This window comes from Petaurus breviceps, unplaced genomic scaffold (assembly GCF_028583685.1).
Source record: "Petaurus breviceps papuanus isolate PSGF00001 unplaced genomic scaffold, PetGlider_PUasm1.0 186, whole genome shotgun sequence".
Lineage (NCBI taxonomy): Eukaryota > Metazoa > Chordata > Mammalia > Diprotodontia > Petauridae > Petaurus > Petaurus breviceps.
In genome coordinates, this window is record NW_027185798.1 from 22,077,353 (window position 1) to 22,097,392 (window position 20,040).

The window sequence follows — 20,040 nt, forward strand, 5'->3', positions numbered from 1 at the left end:
CCCCCCATGAAATCAGTGGAGGAGCTGAGGCTGGAGAAAAGGATCCATATGTGTCATTATTGCCCTCCCCAGGACCAGGTTTCTCAGAAGAAATTAACGAGTGTGGGGCTAGCTGGGAGCAAAGCAGCTCTTGCCCCTGGAGACTGTAGGGCTCCTCAAGAGGAGACAGAGGGGCCACTAGCAGTTAAAGCTCTTCCCACTGAGTCTGTGCCATGCATTCGTAAGTGTGCAGAGCCCAGGCTGCACTGTTCGGTGTATAAGCTTGGGTTCCTTTATCTTGAGAGCCACATTCCCCTGTACAGTTTTTTTCAGTCTTGGCACATAAAACCCCTTTTCCAAAATTGGTGAAACCAACAAATATTTAATTGAACGCTTGCTTTTGGCATGGCCCTGGGCTTATTTCTAAAGCTCTGTGCCTTCCCCCTCCATCTCCTGTGCCTACCATTGGGAATTCAGCCTCCTTGCCTGTCCATGTACCTGAGTCCCCATTTGGAAAGAGTGCAGTTTTTGAGCTGATTCTTCCGGTTAGGCATTAGAAGGAAGTTTCCCAAAGGTTGTGGGTCACCCTTTCTGCCCAGCTCTGAAGCCCAGTGCTGTTCAGGTTAACTTGTAACCCTACAGTGGGCTTGTACTGATTGAGGCTAGGCTGCTGTAGCAGCAAGCACCCCTGGCGCGTCCTCAAGGTTTGCTGCCCACACAGGTTCTTGGATCTGCTTTGTTAAAGGAAAGCAACTCAAAATGGGTTAACAAGCTTACTTTAATCAGTCAGACATATATCGTTTACCTCATTCAGGGGGAAAAGGTCAGCACCCCAAACTTCAAAATATACAGACAGAATTATCAAGACATTAACAGATCAAGTAGACAGCTTTCCAAACTGTCCAACCATTACATCCATACCCAGTCAACATCTGGGTTTTTCAAAGCCGGGGGACTCTCAACAATGGCTTCCCAGAATTCAGATCAAATCACAGAACACTTCTCAAAGTGAGTCCCAAAACAAAGCTACACATCCGGGCTTATATAGCCTTCTCCTGGCTCAGAGAATGTAACAACCTTATTGACTCACTGGCCAATCAAGAAGTATATACTGAAAAACAAGCCTCCCTCCCCAGGCTTTCAGGTGCATTTTAGCCTAGGGGCAGGGAAGATCTTCCAAATTTGCATTCCCATTACAGCTGCCTGGGCTGAGCTGAGTTGAGGTCTACTCTAAGGCCATTCCACAGTCTAATCATTCTTTGAGCAGTGATTAAGCACTTCTTCCTTTCACTGGGCTTTCCCACAGACTACTGATATTGGGGCTTAGGGGGAGGGACCCACCCTCGAAGAGAGGGCTTTGGGGCTGAGTAGCCCACTCCAGAGACCCCAGCCCTAAGGTGTTCTTCCAAGAGCCTTGCTCCCTCCTAGGCCTTTCCCCGTGGGAAGCAGTAGGAGATGAGAAAGAGAGAGAATGTTAAAGGGAAGGAAACCCTTTGAGTAGATGTTGCTGTTTTTCCACAGGAAGAAAGATGGTGTTTTTTCTGTTTTGCAAAAATGGCTGCTCATGAGGGCTCAGTTTGACCAAGACTATTTATTAGAGAATTCTGTTTTGAGATATGAACCCTTCCCCCTCCTCCCTATTCCCCTGTCCATCCCGCTGGCATAGATAGAGGAGCTTTTGTCCAGACAGTGGGCAGCCAAGCCGAGCCTCTGAGGGTGGATGGGAGGTTACATGGTGCAAGGGGAGAGGCGCAGCTTTTCTCCTTGTACAAGTGTCCCACAGCTCCCTCCCAAGACTCCCATTCCTGCCTTTTGTAGGAAAGTGCACAGCTTGAGAGCTTCCCTGGACCGTGGCTGCCTCTCTTCAGGAGGCTTCTGCATCAGGAGCCCCAATGTAGATGTGGGCTTACTTCTGAGTCAGGCCGTAGAACATGGGAATATTTCCTTTGTGTTTGTTCCTGCAAGATGTTGTTAGCATGTCATTCTGTGTAGAGCCCAGTCTTGCTCAGAAGCCCCACAGAGGTGTTTGTGTGGTCTGACATGCCTTGGGACTTCACAGGTATGGGAAATCCTGTCTCTTATTCTTTACACTTGCTTTGAGTGGCCTGCTCTTCAGGTCTCGTGCAGAGCTTTGAGGTGGGCAGAAGCCAGAGGGGCTGGTTTGGTTGCCTTGGCACTGATGAGCTCCTCTCTTCCTCCATCCTTTCCCTGTCCTCCTGTCCCCTTCTCTCCACCCCTGCCCCCCCACTCTCCCTTTTTCTCTCTCACTGTCTACAGGGGACACTACACAGAAAATGAGAACTGCTCACTACCCCACCCCAGCCGAATTGGATGCGTATGCTAAGAAGGTCGCCAACAACCCACTGACTATAAAAATCTTCCCCAACAGCGTGAAGGTTCCCCAGCGGAAACACATTCGTCGTACCGTGAACGGACTTGACACGTCGACCCAGCGCTACAGCCCTTATCCGGCCCAGGCCACCGCCAAGGCCGGTCTGCTCGCAATCGTCAAAGTGCCGGCCAAAAGCATCGTCAAAGACTTTGACGGCTCCCGTGCCCGGCTGCTTCCAGAGGCCGTCATGAACCCCCCATCGGCCCCGTACGCCGCACCTAGCACTTTAACCCATCCCCAGGCCCAGGCCCTGGCTCGCCAGCAGGCCCTACAACACGCACAGACACTGGCTCATGCCCCACCCCAGACGCTGCCACACCCTCAGGGTATCCCACAGTCCCAGGCACTGTCCCATTCCCAGAGCCTCCAGCAGGGCCTGGGCCACCCTCAGCCTCTGGCCCACCCCCCAACCATGGCTCACCAGGGCCTGCAGCACCCCCCCAACCCCTTGCTGCAGCCAGGCTTGCATGGAGGTCGGAAGATGCCAGACGCAGACGCCCCACCGAACGTGACCGTGTCTACCTCAACCATTCCCCTCTCCATGGCAGCCACTCTGCAGCAGACCCAGCCCCCGGACCTGAGCAGCATTGTGCACCAGATCAACCAGTTTTGCCAGACGAGGGCAGGCATCAGCACTACCTCAGTGTGTGAGGGGCAGATCGCCAACCCCAGCCCCATCAGCCGCAGCCTGCTTATTAATGCAAGCACTCGAGTGTCGACCCACAGTGTCCCTACTCCGATGCCTTCCTGTGTGGTCAACCCCGGGGAGCACACTGTTGCCACAGCAATGCCCACCACTGGTGCTGTCAACCTGCCTGTGGTGGGGATCAATCGGGCAGCAGTCGGCTACCCCAGCGACCTCAAGCCAGTGGCCTGGAACCAGCACCAACTGGCCCACTTGCAGCAAATGTGCAGTGAGGCTGGTGGCGGCTCTGCCAGTGGCCTGGCAAGCAAGCTTCCTTCGGGGCGAGAAATGGCAGGGCCAGGTTTTACGGGCAAGGCACCCACTTACCCACAAGAACTTTGCATGGGCCAGCCCTTCCACCTGAAACCGCCCTTGGAGAAGCCAACCCCATCCCCACCTGTCAATGGCCCAGCGGCCCCACTGGCCTACCCCAATGGGCATTATTTCCAACCCCTGTGGAACAACATTCTGCCCACACCCAACAGCGACAGCTCCGGCTCGCAGGACCTTGCCATGCCCTTCCATGGTGGGCAGTCTACAGGCGCACCCCTCGACTGTGCCGCTGCTGGGGCCCACTATCGTGCCGGTGCCGCGGCCAGCACGGTGCCCGGCCAGAACAACTTGATGCAAACAGTGGATTACCTAAGTGGGGACTTCCAGCCAGCCTGCTTCCGGGAGCAGAGCCTGGCTATGCTAAGCAAGGCCCCCCGCCCCCCTGGCAGCCGGGCCCCTGAACCTGCAGATAGTCGGAATCTTCATATTCAGCACCCTGGCTATAGATAGGTGCCATTGTTGTTGAGACACAAAGTACACACAACACACACACAGACACACACACAGGTTTAGTCTTAATTTTGAGTGAATTGTTTTTAACTTTCATAACTCCTTTGTGATCTAATTCGCTACCTTGGGGAGGGCTGGGGCACCTTTGTCCTTCACCTTCCTGTCCTCTGTCCACAGCGTCTGCTTTTCAGTTTTAGAATATCTTGGAGCAGGATTTCCCTTGGTTTCACCACCCCCACACGCCTTAGCATGGCCTCTCTTCCTCCGGGACGCACAGTAAGCTCAGCTCTCTTGTTTTAACCCCCATCCTATCTCTTCTCTTTCCATTCTTGGCTTCCCTCCCCAACAACAACATCCTCCCCACAAAAAACCCAACCCTTTTCTAAGATAGTGGTGCCCACGGAGGGAATGGTCACAGGGCTACATGGGTCCCTCAGACCCAGAATTTCTGAGCTTGGCTTCGCAGCTTCCCTTCCCCCTTTGAAATGAGCTAGATTTCCCAGAACCCACTTACTGGTAGCCCTCAGCTTAGACCCTCAGAGAACTCCAGCCCCAAATCGCGATTCTGGTTTGACTTCAGGTCTCTGCCGGTGCCTGTGGTGTTCGGGTGCTGCCGGTAAGGACCACAGCTCTAAGACCTTCCAGAATCTCACATTACAGATGTTTCTGTGCCTGACGCCCTGTCCCTGTTCCTTCTCAAGAGTAATGGATGCAGAACACTCCTGGCAGAAGGCTCTGTGTTTCCTTCCCCAGCCTCTAATCCTCCCTGGGATGAAGGAGGATCCCACTGGAGTTTGGAGTTAAAAACAACCTCCCCCACCCCAGTTACAAAACGTAAAATGCATTTGGTTCTTTGTCCACTGGCTAAGACTACTGCTCTACACTGTAAGTTTTAATGTAATATTTTGTATGAATGTAGTGTGGGTTTGAGTAGCATTGTGTGTGAGTGGCCCCGAGGGCACATCCACCCCCTAGCCACCTCGTGTCATAGCCCCTCAGCTTCAAGAAGAAGGAAAAGAAAAAAAAACAAACACAAAGCCTTAAGCTCTGAACTCTTTCTTTACCAAACAAACAGGAGCATGGTTTTAGTATCTGGAGACCTACCGATTTCGGAAATGACCTTCCCTTGCCCATCCCCTTGTCCAGCACACACTCGTGCACGTGCGCACACACATACACTCACACACAGACACACTCACCTTTTGCGATCAAGTAGCTTCTAGTTTAAAGACTTTTAAATGTTTTCGATCACTGAAAACGTAGATGACATTTCTTTGTAACAATTTACTTGTTTCTATGCCACCCCCACCCCCCTTGAGTTGTAGTCACTAGTTGGTCCGTAATTGTTTTCGTTTTCCTTTTCCCTCAGATTTCTTTTCGAGTTTCTGATTTTAGCCACGCCCCCACCCAGACCCTCTTCTCCGTCCTGTCCCTCCCCTGCTTCCTCTACTCCTGCATCTCGGGGTCAGTGTGAGCTGATGACGTCCTTATTTAAGATTTGAGGGTTTGGGTCTGCTACCCACTGTTGTTTAGCAAGAAACTCCTTTAGTGAGCTGAAGCAATGTGACTGAAGACTGGTTTTTTTAAATTATGTGTTGGCGAGTTGCCTTATATTTAAGAAAAAAAAAAAGAAAAAAATGCCTGATTGTGTTATGCCAAATGATGATAGCAACCCGAAGTCCTAATTTATTGTTTCTGATTGTTCTCCTGCAGTCTGTGTGAAAACTGGTAAAGGCCCCTCAGGGCCCACAGAAGCACTGGAGCCTTGTCTTTTGCTATCTTTTCCAAGATGTCTCCCTCTCCTCCCATCTCTTTCTCCTTCCTCTTCTGCCCTCCCTTTCTCTCCTGCTGCCCATCTACCCCAAACTCTTCTCTTGTCAAAGCCAGGTTTCAGTGTCCCCTCCCTCTCCCAGTCTCCCTTAGGCAAGCAAGATCTTTCTAAAAGTTAATTGAGAAACTTTGTCAACTTTCCCTTCTTCCCCTCCCTGCCAAAACAACAGTGACTCTCCAGGCTCGCACCCATTAAAAGAAATCAGACTGGAACTGATCTCTTGGGCATTAAAGCCAAACCATCCAACTCAAGTCCTTTTCCTGGTGCAGGGATGCAGGGGGCTGAACCACTTGGCTCCTCCAATGTTTATGGATCATGTACTGTGAACCCCCTGGCCCCCACCCCAACCCCACCAGCAATAAGGGTCCAACATGAGGCTGCCTCACACCCACCCTGCCCTGGCCCAGGGAGAAATGGGCTCTCCCCACCCATGTTCATAAACTGTAGCATTCTCTGCCTCCCTCACCCAGCTGCCCCCTTCACCTGGGGTGATCTATGGGTGTGATGGGGTGGGGGGGAGTGATTTATTATGACTAGTAAAAATCTAGCCTTCTGACCTTGTCCTATTTATTTAATACTGTGAATGTTTGAGGTGGATTTTATTTTCTGGTTAGAACAGTTTCCAATATGTTGGATTTGTAGCCAATTCAGGAAAAGAGGTTCCTCTGGAAACAGCCCAGGCCACCACCTCTTTCCTTTTGGGGAGAGGAACTCAAATTTTCATTCTGTTACCTTGCCTCTTCCACACAAAGATTCCTTTTTGCCCCACAACTACTGACAGCTCCAAGTACCAGGGAGCCACAGCCAGAACAGAGAGAAGTCCCCTGATGTGTGCTGCCCCCCATTTCCTACCCTCCCTGGAAGGGCTCTTAGGGTTTTGACTCACTGGGCTTCATTTAGGGAAGCAATATGTAACTGGCTGTTATATCAATCCCTGGTCAGCTTTGGGGTTCTTCAGGACAGGTGACTTTTGTCACTCCTGGGCAGGCCTCCCAGAGGCCCTGTGGGGGAGGCCCCTGTGACAGCTGCTGTAATCTCATGAAAACAAACCCCTTCTGGTTAAATGAAGCTGCTTCTCATGTGCTACGGGTATAAACTAGAAAACCTTTTTTTTTTTTTAATTTGTCTGCAGGAAAATAAAAAAAAATAATAAAAAAAGAGCAAAGCCAAAAACGTGTCAGCCACCCCTTTGTGTTCTGTGTACAGTGTCTGGTGGGCTTGGGCTGGGCGTTGGGGGAAGAGGGACTGTCAGGGGAGGGCCCACTGCTGTCTGAGACCTCCCTGGGCTTGAGGTAAGAGGCAGGCACCTGTCAGTAATGATCAGTAATAACCGGCACCAGAGAAACACAAAACATTTCAGATCCCATCTCTGGTTCCTCATTCCACCTTTGGGTGGTAAAGACATAAAATGTAAAAGTGCTTCCAGATCCTTGGACTTAATTGTGATCTTCAGATACATGATGGACCTTTTTGTTCCTTTTGACTGTTGGGGAACCTGAGGTATCAGTGCCCATTAAGTAGATTTACTCTGGTCCAGGACATACAGTGAGGAATCGGGACTCCTTATGTTTCCCTGGGAAGGACTCGGAGGGAGGAGGTAAATGTGTATGCTCAAGTCCTAATTATGTCATTACTAGTGATGTTCGTTGATTCCGACCCTGTTTCTTCTATAAAATAAAATTCTATAAAAAGCATGTTCATTTCAGAGTTGTGGAGACCAAATGAGACACTGGATCTGAAAACAAAAGGGTCATGTAAGTGCAGGAAGGTATTGCAATCCTAGATCTGGGGCTGAGAGAGCGGCTTAGTCCAGTGTATCATCATAAGGGAAAGCCAACCAGGAGAAGTGCGATGCTTTGGGTCCAAGGTTACGTGTCAGAACTGAAGGTGAAAGCTTAATCCTCTGGGTTCCAGTACATCGAATCCCCAACTCCGGGCCAGTCCTCAGAACCCTGTCGGTGCTGTTGCCAGCCTTCTTTAAGCCAAGGACTGTGTTAGTTTGAAGGCACAAAGGTTGTGCGATGATGGCCTCTTGGCTACTGGCTTGGTAGAAAGATGCCCAGAGCTGGTTCTCCAAGTTTCCTCCTTTCCCTGTGTTCAGTTGTGTGCTTTCCTCTTTTGAAAAGCAACAAATACAGCAACCCAGGGCCATGTCGTCCGTCTCAACCCCAAGGAGTAGTGGGGGGAGCCGGAGGCTAGTGTTCTCCCTGCCCCCACATACATGAAATGCCCCTCTTCCAGGTCCCTCAGCACCTGATGCTCTCCTCTCCAACATACAGGACAGAGCAATGAATACACTGGGGTGAGGGAAGTCACAAGCCCTGATGGGTGACAACTGCCTTTTCGATGTCAGGGACATCAGAGAGCTGGGCTCTGGGGCATAGCCTCACCTCTCTGCCCCTTGGCATTCCTCTAGGAAAGGACAGTCCTGTTCTCCAAGGAAAGTTTTAGGAGGCATGGATTATGGAGCTGGGGAGGGAGGAATCCATTAATCCAAACCTCAGCTTCCACCTTTCCCAAATTAATTTGGATTAAATGATTTCTGAGCTCCCTCCCAAGCTGTAACCTGCAGATAGAACAGAGAGAGATACTGGCTACTGGCCTAGTCCCCAAATGGCAAGGACAGTGATGTTAATATTGAGCTGTGCCACCTTGGCCAAGTCACTTGTCTGGTCCTCAGCTTCCTAAATGAGAGGGTTAGATTGGGTGGTCTCCAAAGCACCTTGCAGTAAATCCTATGGACACCATCCATGAGTTTTTATGGGCAGCTGGACAAAACTGAAGTTCCCCATTGTAGGTGGAGTGGAAAGAACAGCTCTTAGCACAGTGCCTGGCCCACACTAGGTGCTTAATAAATGGTTATTGATTGATCTGGCAGACCCCCTATAATTTGACAAGGTGACCCTTCTGAATCTTCAAATTTCCTCCCATAAAATCCAAGTATTAATAATCTTGCCTTATTTTATAGGGCATTTGGGAGAAAGACATCACAAACCTTAAGAAGTGCTGGAAAATTAGAGTACTTGAGTTTGAGGGATTCCTACATTCCCCAGATGGTCCCCAATCACTGGAGCGCGGCCCTGCCTTACCTGCCAGAACTACTGCTGGCCGGTCAGGTGGGGGCAATACCAGGCACACAATTCCAAGTGTGCCCTTAACTTCTAGACTCCTGATCATTCCTATCAACCTCAGGCCCTGGCTTGTATCGTTTGGTTTTCTTCCTAGAACCTGAAGTACATCCAAACAGGACAAACCAAGGTCAGGACTTGGCAGCTACCAGCCCCCAAGACCTCAGAAAGCAGTGGCAATTGGAATAATCCTATTAATTGGTTGTTTTCCAAAGCCCTTTATTTGGGTTTCACACCAACCCTGGGGGGTTAGACCCTAGAGCTAGGGCACCCTGAACAGTCGATAGGCAAAAAGCCTCTGAACCCTTTTTCAGAATGATGTTTCTAAATGCACATAGACCAGCAAAGCAAACCAACTATATTGGAATAAAGATGTGAATTGTCTTTTCCACAAAAGTCCATGGGCAGCCCCGGACTCCAGGGTTAACCCCTGGCCTGGAGCTTCTGTCGCATTTTAGAGTTGCTGTCCACCTGAATGGATGTGTGAGGCCTCTGGCCATCCTATAACTTTTCAAACCTACTCCTTCCTGACCACCAGCCCGCTCCATGGACGGCTGGCTCCCCTTTATTGGGAGATCAGCTTCTTGAGGGCAGACCAGCTTCACCAGTATGTTTACATCCCCAGCTCGTTAGTAAGCACCGTTTTTTCACACTGTCTAGCCACCATTTCACTTTGGCTCTTGGTGCATCAAGAATGCTGGGAAATTTTATTAGAGGTCAGAAGATGTACGGCCAAGATAAAGCCTTCCCTAATGGGAGAATCGTCCTCCTCAGAATCCCAGCTTTCTTGTCCTCCAGGCTGTCATCCAAGGTCACACTCAAGGACCGAGAAAAAAGGCCGGCTTGGGGGGAGGGTGGAGAGCTTCATTCTTCCATTGGACCACCAGAGGGGGCTCGGCCCAAGTCCTGAGGACAGCGGCTAGTGGCTACTTGTGGCCACCAGAGGGGGCTGCTGTCCCAATGCAGTGAAATTGAGAGACCCAGCAGGAAGAAGCCTGGACCCAAGAGGCAGGAATCCTGTGTTTCAGTTCTATCTCCACGCTTACCGCATGTGGGGTGTTAGGCAAGTCACTGAACCTGGCCTGTTCCTTGTCAGCAAAATGAGAATGGGCCAGAGCTTCTCAATACTCAGCCTCCCTGGACATCTGAAGCCCTCCCCCCGCCCCCATCAGAGGGTCATTATTCTTGTCCCTATGGCCTCCCCCACCTCCACCCCCCCTTCTCAGGCAGCTGTGCAAAACCTTCCTGGGCCCTGGGCCAGCCAGGCCCTTCTCCCACCCCCTACCCCCGAAGCAAGGCAGAGCTGGACAAAGTTAATAAATACACAATCCAGAATTTATTACAAATCAGGGGCTCCCCCGCTGTGCCCCACTGGGCACCCGGGCAATAAATAACCGGAGAGGGCACAGCTTTAGAGGATGGGGGAGGGGTGGAGTTAAAAACAAACTGACCGCTCAGGCTAACTCCAGCCCCACCTCGCCTCCCTATGGCTCTTGGGATGGGGGCCAAGCAGCTTGCCTTGCTCCCCAGTACAGTACAATGGGCAGTGGGGCCAAGGCAGCCAAGGACCCCCCAGGAAAGGAGACGGCTCATAAGATCATTTATTTTGAGCCCTTAAAGACCCCAGTGCCCGTTTCCCCCTCCCCATCCCCCAGAGGGGTGAGGAGAACTGGGGGAAAAAGCACCAATGAGAGGCACCTGAGGGGGGGTACATGGCAGGGGGACACAGTGGGCAGGGGAGAAGGGCAACCTGGCCTAGTGTGGTGAAGGGGGAGGGTCAGGAGGGGGGCCTGCCCCCCTCCCTGCACCCCTGCCCAGCACAGCCCTCAGCTCAGGATCTTCTTGGGCAGCTCCACGGAAGCACGGATGAAAACAGCGTCATCACGCACATAGTTGCGCTTGCGGATGTCCTGGTGGGAGATAAACTTGGGATAGCCGAAGCCCAGGGCACTCTCATCCACAGAGCCCCTCCAGGTGCCCGGCTTCTGGAAGTTCTTCCAGTGGGGGTCCGGATGGAAGGTCTCTGTGACGTGCTGGGGCTTGGTGACCGTAGGGTCGCTCTGGTCCAGCAGGGAGAAGGTGACCCGTCGAGCGAAAGGCCACTCCAGCAGGTTGTCAAAGGCGCCAGGCAGCACCCGGATATACAGCGACAGATGGGTCCCCTCCCCGCTGCCGTTGCCATTGAGGAAGGCCGATACCTGGAGCTTGTAGCCGTACTTGTGGGTATAGAAGGCCGGGCTGAAGCATTCATGGTTGGAGCGGGCCTTGGCTTCTTGAAGGCGGCGCCCGTAACCGCCAATCTTCCAGATCAAGACACCGTCACAGCCCACGGATAGCTCCTCCACATCCCTCCGCAGCTCCTGAAGCTCCTGCCGCTGCCGACTCACCAGGGCACACATCATGGCCAGGTGGGGCTTCACACTCTCCTCCATGTGGCGGCCCATTGCCAGCTTGGGGCACTGTGGACATCAAGAGGGAGGGTAGGGTCCGAGGTGGCCCAGGGCTGAGAGCTGGGTAGGGCGAGGGAGCAGCAGGCAGGGGAGGGTAAGAGAAGCCAGCCTGGCCAGACACAGGACACCGAGAACTGGAAGAAGGTAGGCGCATGGGGGGGGGGTGCCTTTGGGCATCCCCGATCCCACAATTCATCTGGTCCAATCCCCTCAGTCTGCAGATGAGAAAGTGGGGCCCGGCTCACACAGCTCCTAAGGAGCCCCACATCCACCACGGTTCCGAGGCTAAGAACACTTACCCGGTGTTTGCAGCCGGCATCTTTGAACGGGCACAGAACAGGGGCCGAGCTGCAGTTCTCTTTCAAGTGACTGGACAAGTCTTCTCGAGGAATGGTCCCCATTCCACACTGGTTGGGGCATGGTACAGGGTAGCGGGGGCACTGGTGCTGGTGGTTCTGGGGGGGGAGAGGGACAGAGCAGTGAGAGACGCCTGGAATCCTAGAACTGGGGGGGGGCAGGATTTGGAATCAGCCCACCTGGGGTTCAGACCTTACCTCTGCCAGCTTGACCTTGGGCCAGTGACATGCCCCTTCCTGGGCTCCCAGACTCACATCAGATGAGAAGGGTGAAATCCCAGCCAAATTTGGATGTGGACGTAGCCCTCAGAGGGCTCATCCAGGCCCACCCCCCTCAGTCACTGACAGAATGGGAGAACTGAGCCAGGGGTCTGCGAGCTGAGTTGGTATCAGTCCTGGTTCTTTTCATCTCTACTCCCTTGGCTCCCTACCACCTCGCCCCTCCTGGGGGAGGGGGCTCGGCTCAGCAAGGGGGCTGACATGGAGGATAGCTCACCTGGATAGTATCAAAGACAAACTCCTTGGTGCAGTAGGCACAAGGCTGGGTCCGCTTGGGACAATCTGCTATCATGTGCTGCCCCAGCAGCCGTCGCATCATTCGGGCCCCACACTTGTTCTCACAATACACGCTCTCCTGTGGGCAGACTCCCTCGTGGCTCTATGGCCAGGGAGGAAAAGAGGGGGAGCCGCCTTAGCTTAGGCTCCCAGATCCAGCTGGATCCTCTGTGCCCAATCTCAGCCCCCAGAACCTTTATCTTTGGCAGCTCCACAGTCCACATGCCCACTCCTAGAAGGTTCTTGGTCCATCACAAAGGCCCCCCGAACTGCCCAAGCCAATAATGTTTGTTGACCCACTGACCTAAATGTCACCCTGTCTCGCAGCCCCTCCGGCCCCTCCCTGGATGCCAGGCTCTCTCTGCCCTTCCTGGTCTCAGACCACAAGCCTCCCACAGACTTCAGTTCAGTTAGTCTCCTCCTCCCCATTCCCCCCACATACCTCATAGGCTTCCCCTGTAAAGTCAATGCCACAGAAGTCACACTTGAGTCTCCTCTTGGGGCATTCGTGCTGAAGGTGGGCAGGCAAGTCCCTCCGGCTCAGCTTGGCACTGCACCGGTTGGGGCAAGAGACCACGTTATACCCACAGGAGCTCAGATGGACCTACAGAGGACAGGACAGTCACGCGGGGCTCTTCCAGCCAGAGCCTGGACGTCTCCCCCCGCTTCTCCTGAGGGCCTGGGGGCCGCTCTTACCTGCAAGTGGCGTAAGGCTCCAGTCCAGCGGCAGCCCTCTTCACTGTGGATACAGCGGATGGCTAGACTGAACACCTGAATTTCCAGTTCTGGGTCTGGGTAGATCTGGGAGGGGAGGCAAAAATTAAGGACCTCCTCTGAATGCAAGAGGAAGCCTGGGGAGGCCTACACCCTGTCCTGGATTTGGCACCAACTCACTCTGGGACTTGGGACAAGGCATTCAACTTCTCTGGGCCTCAGCTTTCCTTCTGCTAAGTGTGACCAAGGCTCCTGCCCATGCTACTATTCTGATTCCTGTTTGGTCATTTTATGAATTTTAAGATTCTGTGCTCTCACCTCCTCCCCCCACCACTCCAGGCCCCAGGGACAGGCAGAGGTAGCCAGTCCTACTCAGCTGGGCTCCAGGACCCACCCTCTCTGCTTTCCTCCTGGCTCCTCCTCTAGTCCCAAGGCCTGAGCCTGGAGTGGGGGAGGGGTCCCCACTCTGGGCCCAAGACTGGCTCCAAGCCCAGCCCCTAGGACAGAGGGCGGGAAGGCAGCTTCCTGTGGGCACAGAGCTGTCTCTGTGAGCTTTGGAACACCCCCCCAACCACATACACAGGGCAAACACCAGTGACTCCAGTTTTAAAACTGGTGGGGGGAGAGGGAGAACAAGCCTCCTTTGTGGGGGCACACAGAGCCCCTTGCTCCAGAGTTGACCTTGGCACTGTGCTACTGCCCTGACTGCCAACACCCCTTCCCTACAACCAATCACCAAAATGAGGCTGGTTTGGAAGAGGGAGGAGTGTAGAGGGAGGTTGGGATGGCCATTAGGACACCCACTTGGCACCCTGCTCTCCAGGCCTCACCTTAGCATAGTCCAAAGGTAGCTGATCCTCAGGACACTTAAAAACTCCTTCACTGTAAGAGAAAAAACAATTGGGGGAAGAAGGTCAAGATAAGCCTGACCCTGACCCCGCCCCCCAAGAGCAAATGCCCTGGGCTACAACTAGCTGGCCATGCACCCCCTCTTAAGGCACTTTAACCTCCCTTTGCCCCAGTGTCTCCTATCTCTGGGCAAGGAGATTATGGCCACGCCCCCAACCCCCCACCCCCAGCCTGGCCTGACTGGGCCAGCCCCCCCAAGCAGGGCTGGCCAGACCGGTTCCCAAACCTGCCTTCGGCAAAAGAAACAGACACAAAGCTGGGGAGACGGCAGCCTCCAGGAGCAGTGGCAGGCTCCTTCAATGTTCTGCCCTCCCCCAGCTCCTTTCCTCATGGAGGAGGGTAGAGATGGAAGAACCACAGAGGCTATGGAGGGGGCAAAGACAGCTGCATCAGGCAGCATTTGGCCAAAATATGGCAGCTGCTAGCTCATCTACTCCCCCATGGCAGCTGGGCTGGGGGATATGAAGGGGCCTCCTATTCCCACCCCCCAATCCTAACCCTTCACTTACAGTTTCTAAGGGGCAGGCTGAAAGTTCTGAGGGCTGCCTCCCCAGGGTCAATCTCTTCACTGAGGCTCCCTAGCCCCACCATTCTCCCCCACCCACAGCCACTGTGATGCCAAGACAAAGGTCATTCCTGGGAGCCCCACCCACCCTTAGGGTCAGATCTCCCACAAAACGGGGGGGGGGGGGGGGGGGGGGGGTGTGGAAAGTGGGAGGGGACTGCCTGAACCAAGAGACAGCTATCTAAGGGAACGGTTCTGGTCCTCCATCCCTGGGTAGTCAGGTCTGTGTCAGGAAAATATGCCCCTTCCTCCCAGGGCTGAAACAGAGGGCTAACCCCAGGAAGTTCCTAAAGGCCTGAATCTGCCCTCTCCCTTCATTCAGTATCCCCTTCAAACCCTACCTTGCTGCACCAGCCTCTGTATCATACCCACTTCCTCTAATTGGCAACTCCTGCCCTGTAACAAAGTGCCATTGACCCTTGGCCAGGGCACAGGCCCGTGTGACCTGACAGCTTCTGGAAGTCTAAGCCACCCCTTCCCAGAGGTGCCTCAGGGGCATGGCATTCCTGACAGGCAGGTCTGAGTCAGGTGGGTGGAGTGGGCCTGGGGCAAGCAGGGACAGGAGTAGCTCCAGGGGCCACGTGGCAGCCGGCAGCCTTTGTAGTACTGGCACCTTCATGGGCACAGTCAACCCCGAGCCTAGGTTTACAGAGACTGCTGTTTCCTGATCAAGCCCTTAGGTCTCCACACATCCGGACTGCTAGAGAAAGGCTAATGAGTATGCTTTGAGGGACTTTGACCATGCTTTCAAATGCTTTCTCCAGTTTACAAAGAGTTTTCCTGGCAGTACCCCTAGAAGCTGGCTGCCAAAGGGGTTCAGAAGCCCAGTGTTATTCAATTATCCCCAATGCCAAGGGATGGTGCCAAGCCATCTGCCTACCTGTATAGAGAGTGCCCAAGGACTGGCCTGTGTAATGAATGGACTGTCTGGGAGAAATGGCCCTGGAGGGAAGTGGGGCTACGCTTGACTTCTTTCAAGAATGTGCTGAGTTAGGAATTTTAGAAAGAAGGGGGAAAGGATTGGGTCAGCTCCCCAACCCCCCCCCCAATCATGAGCAAAGACTCCACCTTGGGTGGCACCAAAGGCTTGGGGTGGGAAAGGAAGGCAGTGTTAGACTTGGCTTCCCCCAAACATTCTCAGAGGAAACCTCAAGTGGCGACCCCTCCCCAGTGGAATCCTTTCCTTTTCTCCCCCTCCAGAAGGGCCTTGAGAGGCTGGGCTGGGGGGTGGGGGAGAAGCAGCTGCAGCAGAACTGTCTCCATCAGACCAGAAAGCCAGCCAGGGAAAGAGACTGGGTGGGGGGTGTAAGGATCTGTCCCTATGGGGAACTAGAGTCCAGAAAGAGGCTTATTCTGGGGAATGAGCCCAGCTCCCTCCTTGGGCCACCCCCCCTCCCAGCCTGGGGGGAAAAGGCAGGATGAGTGGAAGGAGTGGGAAGGAGGGTTGGGGGCCTAGAGGAAGAGGGGATTTCCGGGTGGGGGAGGTGAAGAGAGTCCTGGAGGCAGGAGAGGGGGAGGGGAAAGGCAGTTGGACTTGGCAGCCCAGTCCCCCTTCTCAGCTTCCCCCAAGATGAGATCTGTAGTGGGGGGAGGGTGGTAGGGAGGCCCAGGGACTCACTAACTTCCTGGTCCCCTGTGGGGCCAGCTGTCAAGGGGGGGGAGGGAACATCTGGAAACCAAGGAGGCAATAATCCAGATGTGTAGGCTGCAGGAGTGAGAAAAGGAGCCCAGTATATTGCAGAAAGAAGCCTGAAGGTCTGGCAAGAGGAAAGGAAGACAAAAGACAAGCCTGAGACTTCCGTTCCAAGAGGCTGAAGGGCAGGAAGAGGAAGGGGCAAGGGCCCAGGTTGGCATTCCCTCACCTAACGCCCTAGTGGCCCCTGATTCTCAGCTGAATAGGCTCTCCCACCCCCACCCACTGGCAAACTCTAAGCAAGATGTGGCCCTCCATGAACTCTTCCCTCCCAGCTTGGACTTCGAGTCCAAACTCCTGGAATTCCTCCAAAAAGAGACAGAGCAGGAAAGGGGAGGGCCGAGACAGAGAGATTCCTTCCTCCTCTCCCTCCCCACCCCTTTCTCTGGCCTCATGCTTTTCAGAGACACTTTTCTGATTGAATTTTCGAACAGTTTAACTTGCAGGCAGGGTATAATAAAGAGCTGGTCTCTGAGTTAAAAAAAAAAAAAAAAGACCACCAGCCCCAGTTCCAATCCAGCTTCTGATGTACTGGCTGGGTGACCTCTCAGTACCCCCAAGGCAACTCTCTATGGCTCTATATGTAGCAAAACAGGTGCCAACCTGCTCAGGTGGAAGGAGTTTCCTCACTCTGGAGTCCCCTACAACAATGAATCACAGGTCTGGTTGGAAAAAAAAAAAAACCCAGCACAGCTGCTTTAGGTCCCAAGCTGCCTCAGTGAGATATGGAAGAAGGCAGGAAGGGCTGTCTAGGAGAAAAGCATTTCAATTTCGACATATTTGCTCCTTTCCCCTGGTAGAAAAGTCGTGGGAAGAATGGGAAGGGGACTGGAGGTTTGGGGGTGAGGGGAATCTTCGAGAAACATCAGAGGAGGAGGGGAAGCCAGAGAGTCAGAACATGGAGAGCTTGGGAAAGGCTTCCCTGACAAGATCTCTGCTGTTCATAAGGGGGAATCAAGAATACCACCCATTCTCAGCTCCTGGGAAGAATGTAGAGATGGGTAGGGGGTGGGGTGGGGATGCTTGAATCCAGAGAAAGTGAACAGGGCTAAGCTGACTTCATTGCCTGTCCAGGATACAAATCTCTAGAATCAGCCCAACAGAAAGGTCCATGAGAGGGCAAGGGAAGAAGGAAAAGGAGGGAAAGGGGTAGAAAGAGAGGGAAAAGGAGGAAGAGAAATGTCATACTAGAAATACCCAGGAGAGCCCCAAGACCAAAGACCCTGGGTGTCGGCTGGGATCACTGAGGGAGGCTGTCTGCCTCTGCCACCCCACCCCTAGTGCTCAAGGCCCCCCTCTGTAGCCAGCCTTCCCTTTGTGCCCTGGGGGTTGGCACTAGCTTGGGGGAGGGTTGTATTCGAGTGGAACAGATGGTCAGGCAGGCAGGGAGACATATACACAGTCCAAGATAGAAGCTGACTGTGTGTCCTAGCAAGGCAACTTCCTGCCCTTTACCTTTCTCTGCCCTCAATCTTGTGTGGGAGGTTGCAGAGGAAGCTGGTTTAGTTCGGAGTGGGAAGAAAATAACAGGGACAAAAGGGGGTGGAGAAAATGCTGGGGATCCTTCATGAGTGTGTGTATGTGTGTATGGAGGGTGGGGAGGTGGCTTGCTTGAATCACTCTGGGATGAGTACACAAAAACCATGGATTGCCCCTATTTAGGAGAGGCTTCCAAACCAGGGAGACCCAGGTTCCTGTCCCAACATTTGACCTTCTCAGGCTTTGTGACCCTGGACAAATCACTTAACCTCTTCAGTACCTCACTGCAGCTTTCTAAGATGGTAAACTGCTGAGAAGGTCCAGACTAGCATCGAGTTCGACTTCCCTAACCCAACAAAATCACAGGTTCGGTCTCTATCCCTATCTTACGTGTGAAGGGTAATGTGGGGGAGAAAAAGATGGTTCCTTTTGGGTGGGGGATCCCTAGGCAGAAGCTTGTGAACTCCGATTCCCCTATCTCGAATAAAGGGACCCCATGCCAAGCATCAGACCAATACAGCAATCTAGCATTAATTCTGATTCCTTCCACAGCTATCGACCATCCCCAGAGTGTCCAAACCAAATGACCCAGGGCCCAGGTATGGGCTAAGAGACTCCTCTAGTCCTACCTCTTACAGCACTCCCTACATCCAAACCCTCTTTTCTGGAAGCACGTAGATCTAGCCCCTTTATAACCCCGGTGTCCAGTGTAGACTTATTATGTGGGGACTACTGGGAGCCGTAAACCTCACTGCCTCTACCAGAGGAATCAAGAGACACACAGTCAGAACCCAGGAGCAAGTTTGCACGTTCTGTTAGGGGATCTTTCAAGAGTTCTTTGGGGCTCCCGCCTAGAAAGGGGCAGGGTTTTTTTCCCTAGAGCAGCTGGGACCTAGGTTGGCAGTAGGCAGGGGGGGGGAAGCGGGTGGAGAATCTTTCTTTCTCTGCTGGGTGTCTGGGGAGAGTCCAGGAGGAAGAGAAAGTAAGGTGAAGAAGGAAGAGGTAAAGGACACAGGAGAAAGGGGGGGGGGTCCCTATTGTGCTGACGTCACAACCGACCCTCTTTTGACGTCACGGCGCATTGTTGGGGGGCTCCAGTGGGGTCACGAGAGGAGGGAGGGGGTGACCTCTGGACAGAGCGATTCGGGAGTGGGCTCGGGAATAAGACAAAGGGCCAAAGGAGCTCCCTCCCCGGCCCGGGTCGCCCCACCCTCAGCCCCACCTGCCCCGTCACCGGAGCGGCCGCCGATCGCTCGCTCTTCCTTTGTTACTCGGGTCCCTCCTAACCAGGGGCTCAGAACGCTCCCTCTCTCGCAACCCCTTTGTTCGAGTCGGGGCTCCGGGGGTGCAGAAAAAAAGGGAGAAGGGAAGCGTCCCCTTTCCTCCCGCCTGGCCCAGGAGGGTTACACCCCCAGCCCAGCCCGCCCGGTCCAAAGAACCCTGCTTCCCCCTCCCCCCGTGGGACCCCGGCGTCCCATCCGAAGCGCGTTCCAAGAGATACGAGTCTGTGACCCCCCCCACTGCCCCCTGCCCTTGCCGGCGGGTCCCCCCCCACGAGGGTCTTCCACGTCTCACCCGGGCGTCGCCCCTGTCTGGGGACCCCCGGAGCCCCAGGGATCTCGGGCTCCAGGGCCCTTGCGATCTCCGGGAGTCCCCACGCACCTGAGAAACTCCTGCAGGCAGGTGTCGCAAAAGCGGTGGCCACAGGTCGAGACCTGCACGGGCTCCCGCATGGCCTTCCCGCACAGCGGGCACAGCAGCCGCCGTTTGGGCTTCTCCAGGAACTTGTAGTCGAAACCGGGCATGGTGGGCGGCCGGGCGGCCGGGGTGAGGGCCGGCCCCGGCGCCCGCGGGCCCCGCAGCCAGCCAGCTCCCCAGCGAGGCACGGCGCGGCCGGCCCACTAGTGACTGCAGCCCGGGCGGCCGCCGCTCCAGGTCCATGATCCAGCCCCTCCCGGGGCGGGCGGGGCGGAGGCGGGGGCGGGGGCGGAGCCCAGGCCGGCCGGCCGGTCCTAGCGCCGGCCATCCCGGCTGACCCCGACCCCCCCCCCCGCCCGGCGCCCCGCGCCCGCCCAGCGGGGAGAGCGGCCCTCCATCTCCCCCTCCCCGCCCGCCCATCCCGGTCCTTGTCTCCCGACCTTCACCTCCCTTGTGCCCGGCTTTCCCATTCATTCATTCATCTCTCCCTCGTACGGAGTCTCGGGCTGTCAGCCTTAGTCTGTCCCTGGCCACTCCATCTCGGACAGTGCCCTGGGAATGCCCTTCGCCCACCCACCCCCACCGTAAGGGCCGGCTTCCCATCCCCTCCAGGCCGGGTCCCTCCCTCTGGACCTTCCGCCACACCCACCCCCTGCCTTAAGTCCCAAGCAGGTTAGGTGGAGGCCGGGCTGGAGGCCGGGGATTCACGAGAATGAATCACGGCCCCCTCACCTCCAGCTTGCTTCGCTGGCTCACTCAGCTACCTCCGGAAGTGGGGGAGGGGCTGTCCTTCCCCCCCCCCCCTTCCCCATCACCTTCTTAC

General features: G+C 54.5%; 2 protein-coding genes across 6 annotated transcripts in view; one reads left to right on the forward strand and one right to left on the reverse strand.

Moving 5' to 3' along the window:
• FAM222B (family with sequence similarity 222 member B) overlaps nucleotides 1-7,364 on the forward strand; it is a 71,230-nt gene extending 63,866 nt beyond the window's left edge. For 3 of the 4 annotated variants that reach the window (XM_069089785.1, XM_069089786.1, XM_069089787.1), the window contains exon 3: nucleotides 2,257-7,364. In XM_069089785.1, the coding sequence (XP_068945886.1) occupies nucleotides 2,257-3,839 (1,583 nt within the window). In that variant the 3' untranslated portion in view covers nucleotides 3,840-7,364. The remainder of the gene's footprint in view (nucleotides 1-2,256) is intronic. The other variant, XM_069089788.1, reaches the window with a different exon arrangement.
• A 2,751-nt stretch (nucleotides 7,365-10,115) lies between these two features.
• On the reverse strand, nucleotides 10,116-19,385 carry TRAF4 (TNF receptor associated factor 4). 2 transcript variants are annotated; one of them, XM_069089790.1, is made up of 7 exons: nucleotides 19,182-19,385; nucleotides 13,704-13,755; nucleotides 12,856-12,960; nucleotides 12,602-12,763; nucleotides 12,101-12,262; nucleotides 11,548-11,703; nucleotides 10,116-11,257 (listed from the first exon to the last, which is right to left on the reverse strand). In XM_069089790.1, exons 1-7 carry the CDS (start codon nucleotides 19,322-19,324, stop codon nucleotides 10,625-10,627), a joined length of 1,413 nt encoding a protein of 470 aa, XP_068945891.1. In that variant the 5' UTR covers nucleotides 19,325-19,385; the 3' UTR covers nucleotides 10,116-10,624. The 2 variants fall into 2 exon arrangements, with proteins under 2 accessions (XP_068945891.1, XP_068945890.1); XM_069089789.1 differs by lacking the exon at nucleotides 19,182-19,385 and adding an exon at nucleotides 14,013-14,197.
• Between the last annotated feature and the right edge of the window lie 655 nt (nucleotides 19,386-20,040).

Excerpts from the sequence above, each read along its gene's own strand:
- TRAF4 (XM_069089789.1), bottom strand. The coding sequence starts at position 14,182 with ATGCTGCCTGATGCAGCTGTCTTTGCCCCCTCCATAGCCTCTGTGGTT. Across the intron at positions 12,764-12,855 it reads GAGCCTTACGCCACTTGCAG|GTCCATCTGAGCTCCTGTGG; the intron begins GTAAGAGCGGCC and ends TGTCCTCTGTAG. Across the intron at positions 12,263-12,601 it reads TTACAGGGGAAGCCTATGAG|AGCCACGAGGGAGTCTGCCC; the intron begins GTATGTGGGGGG and ends CCCTGGCCATAG.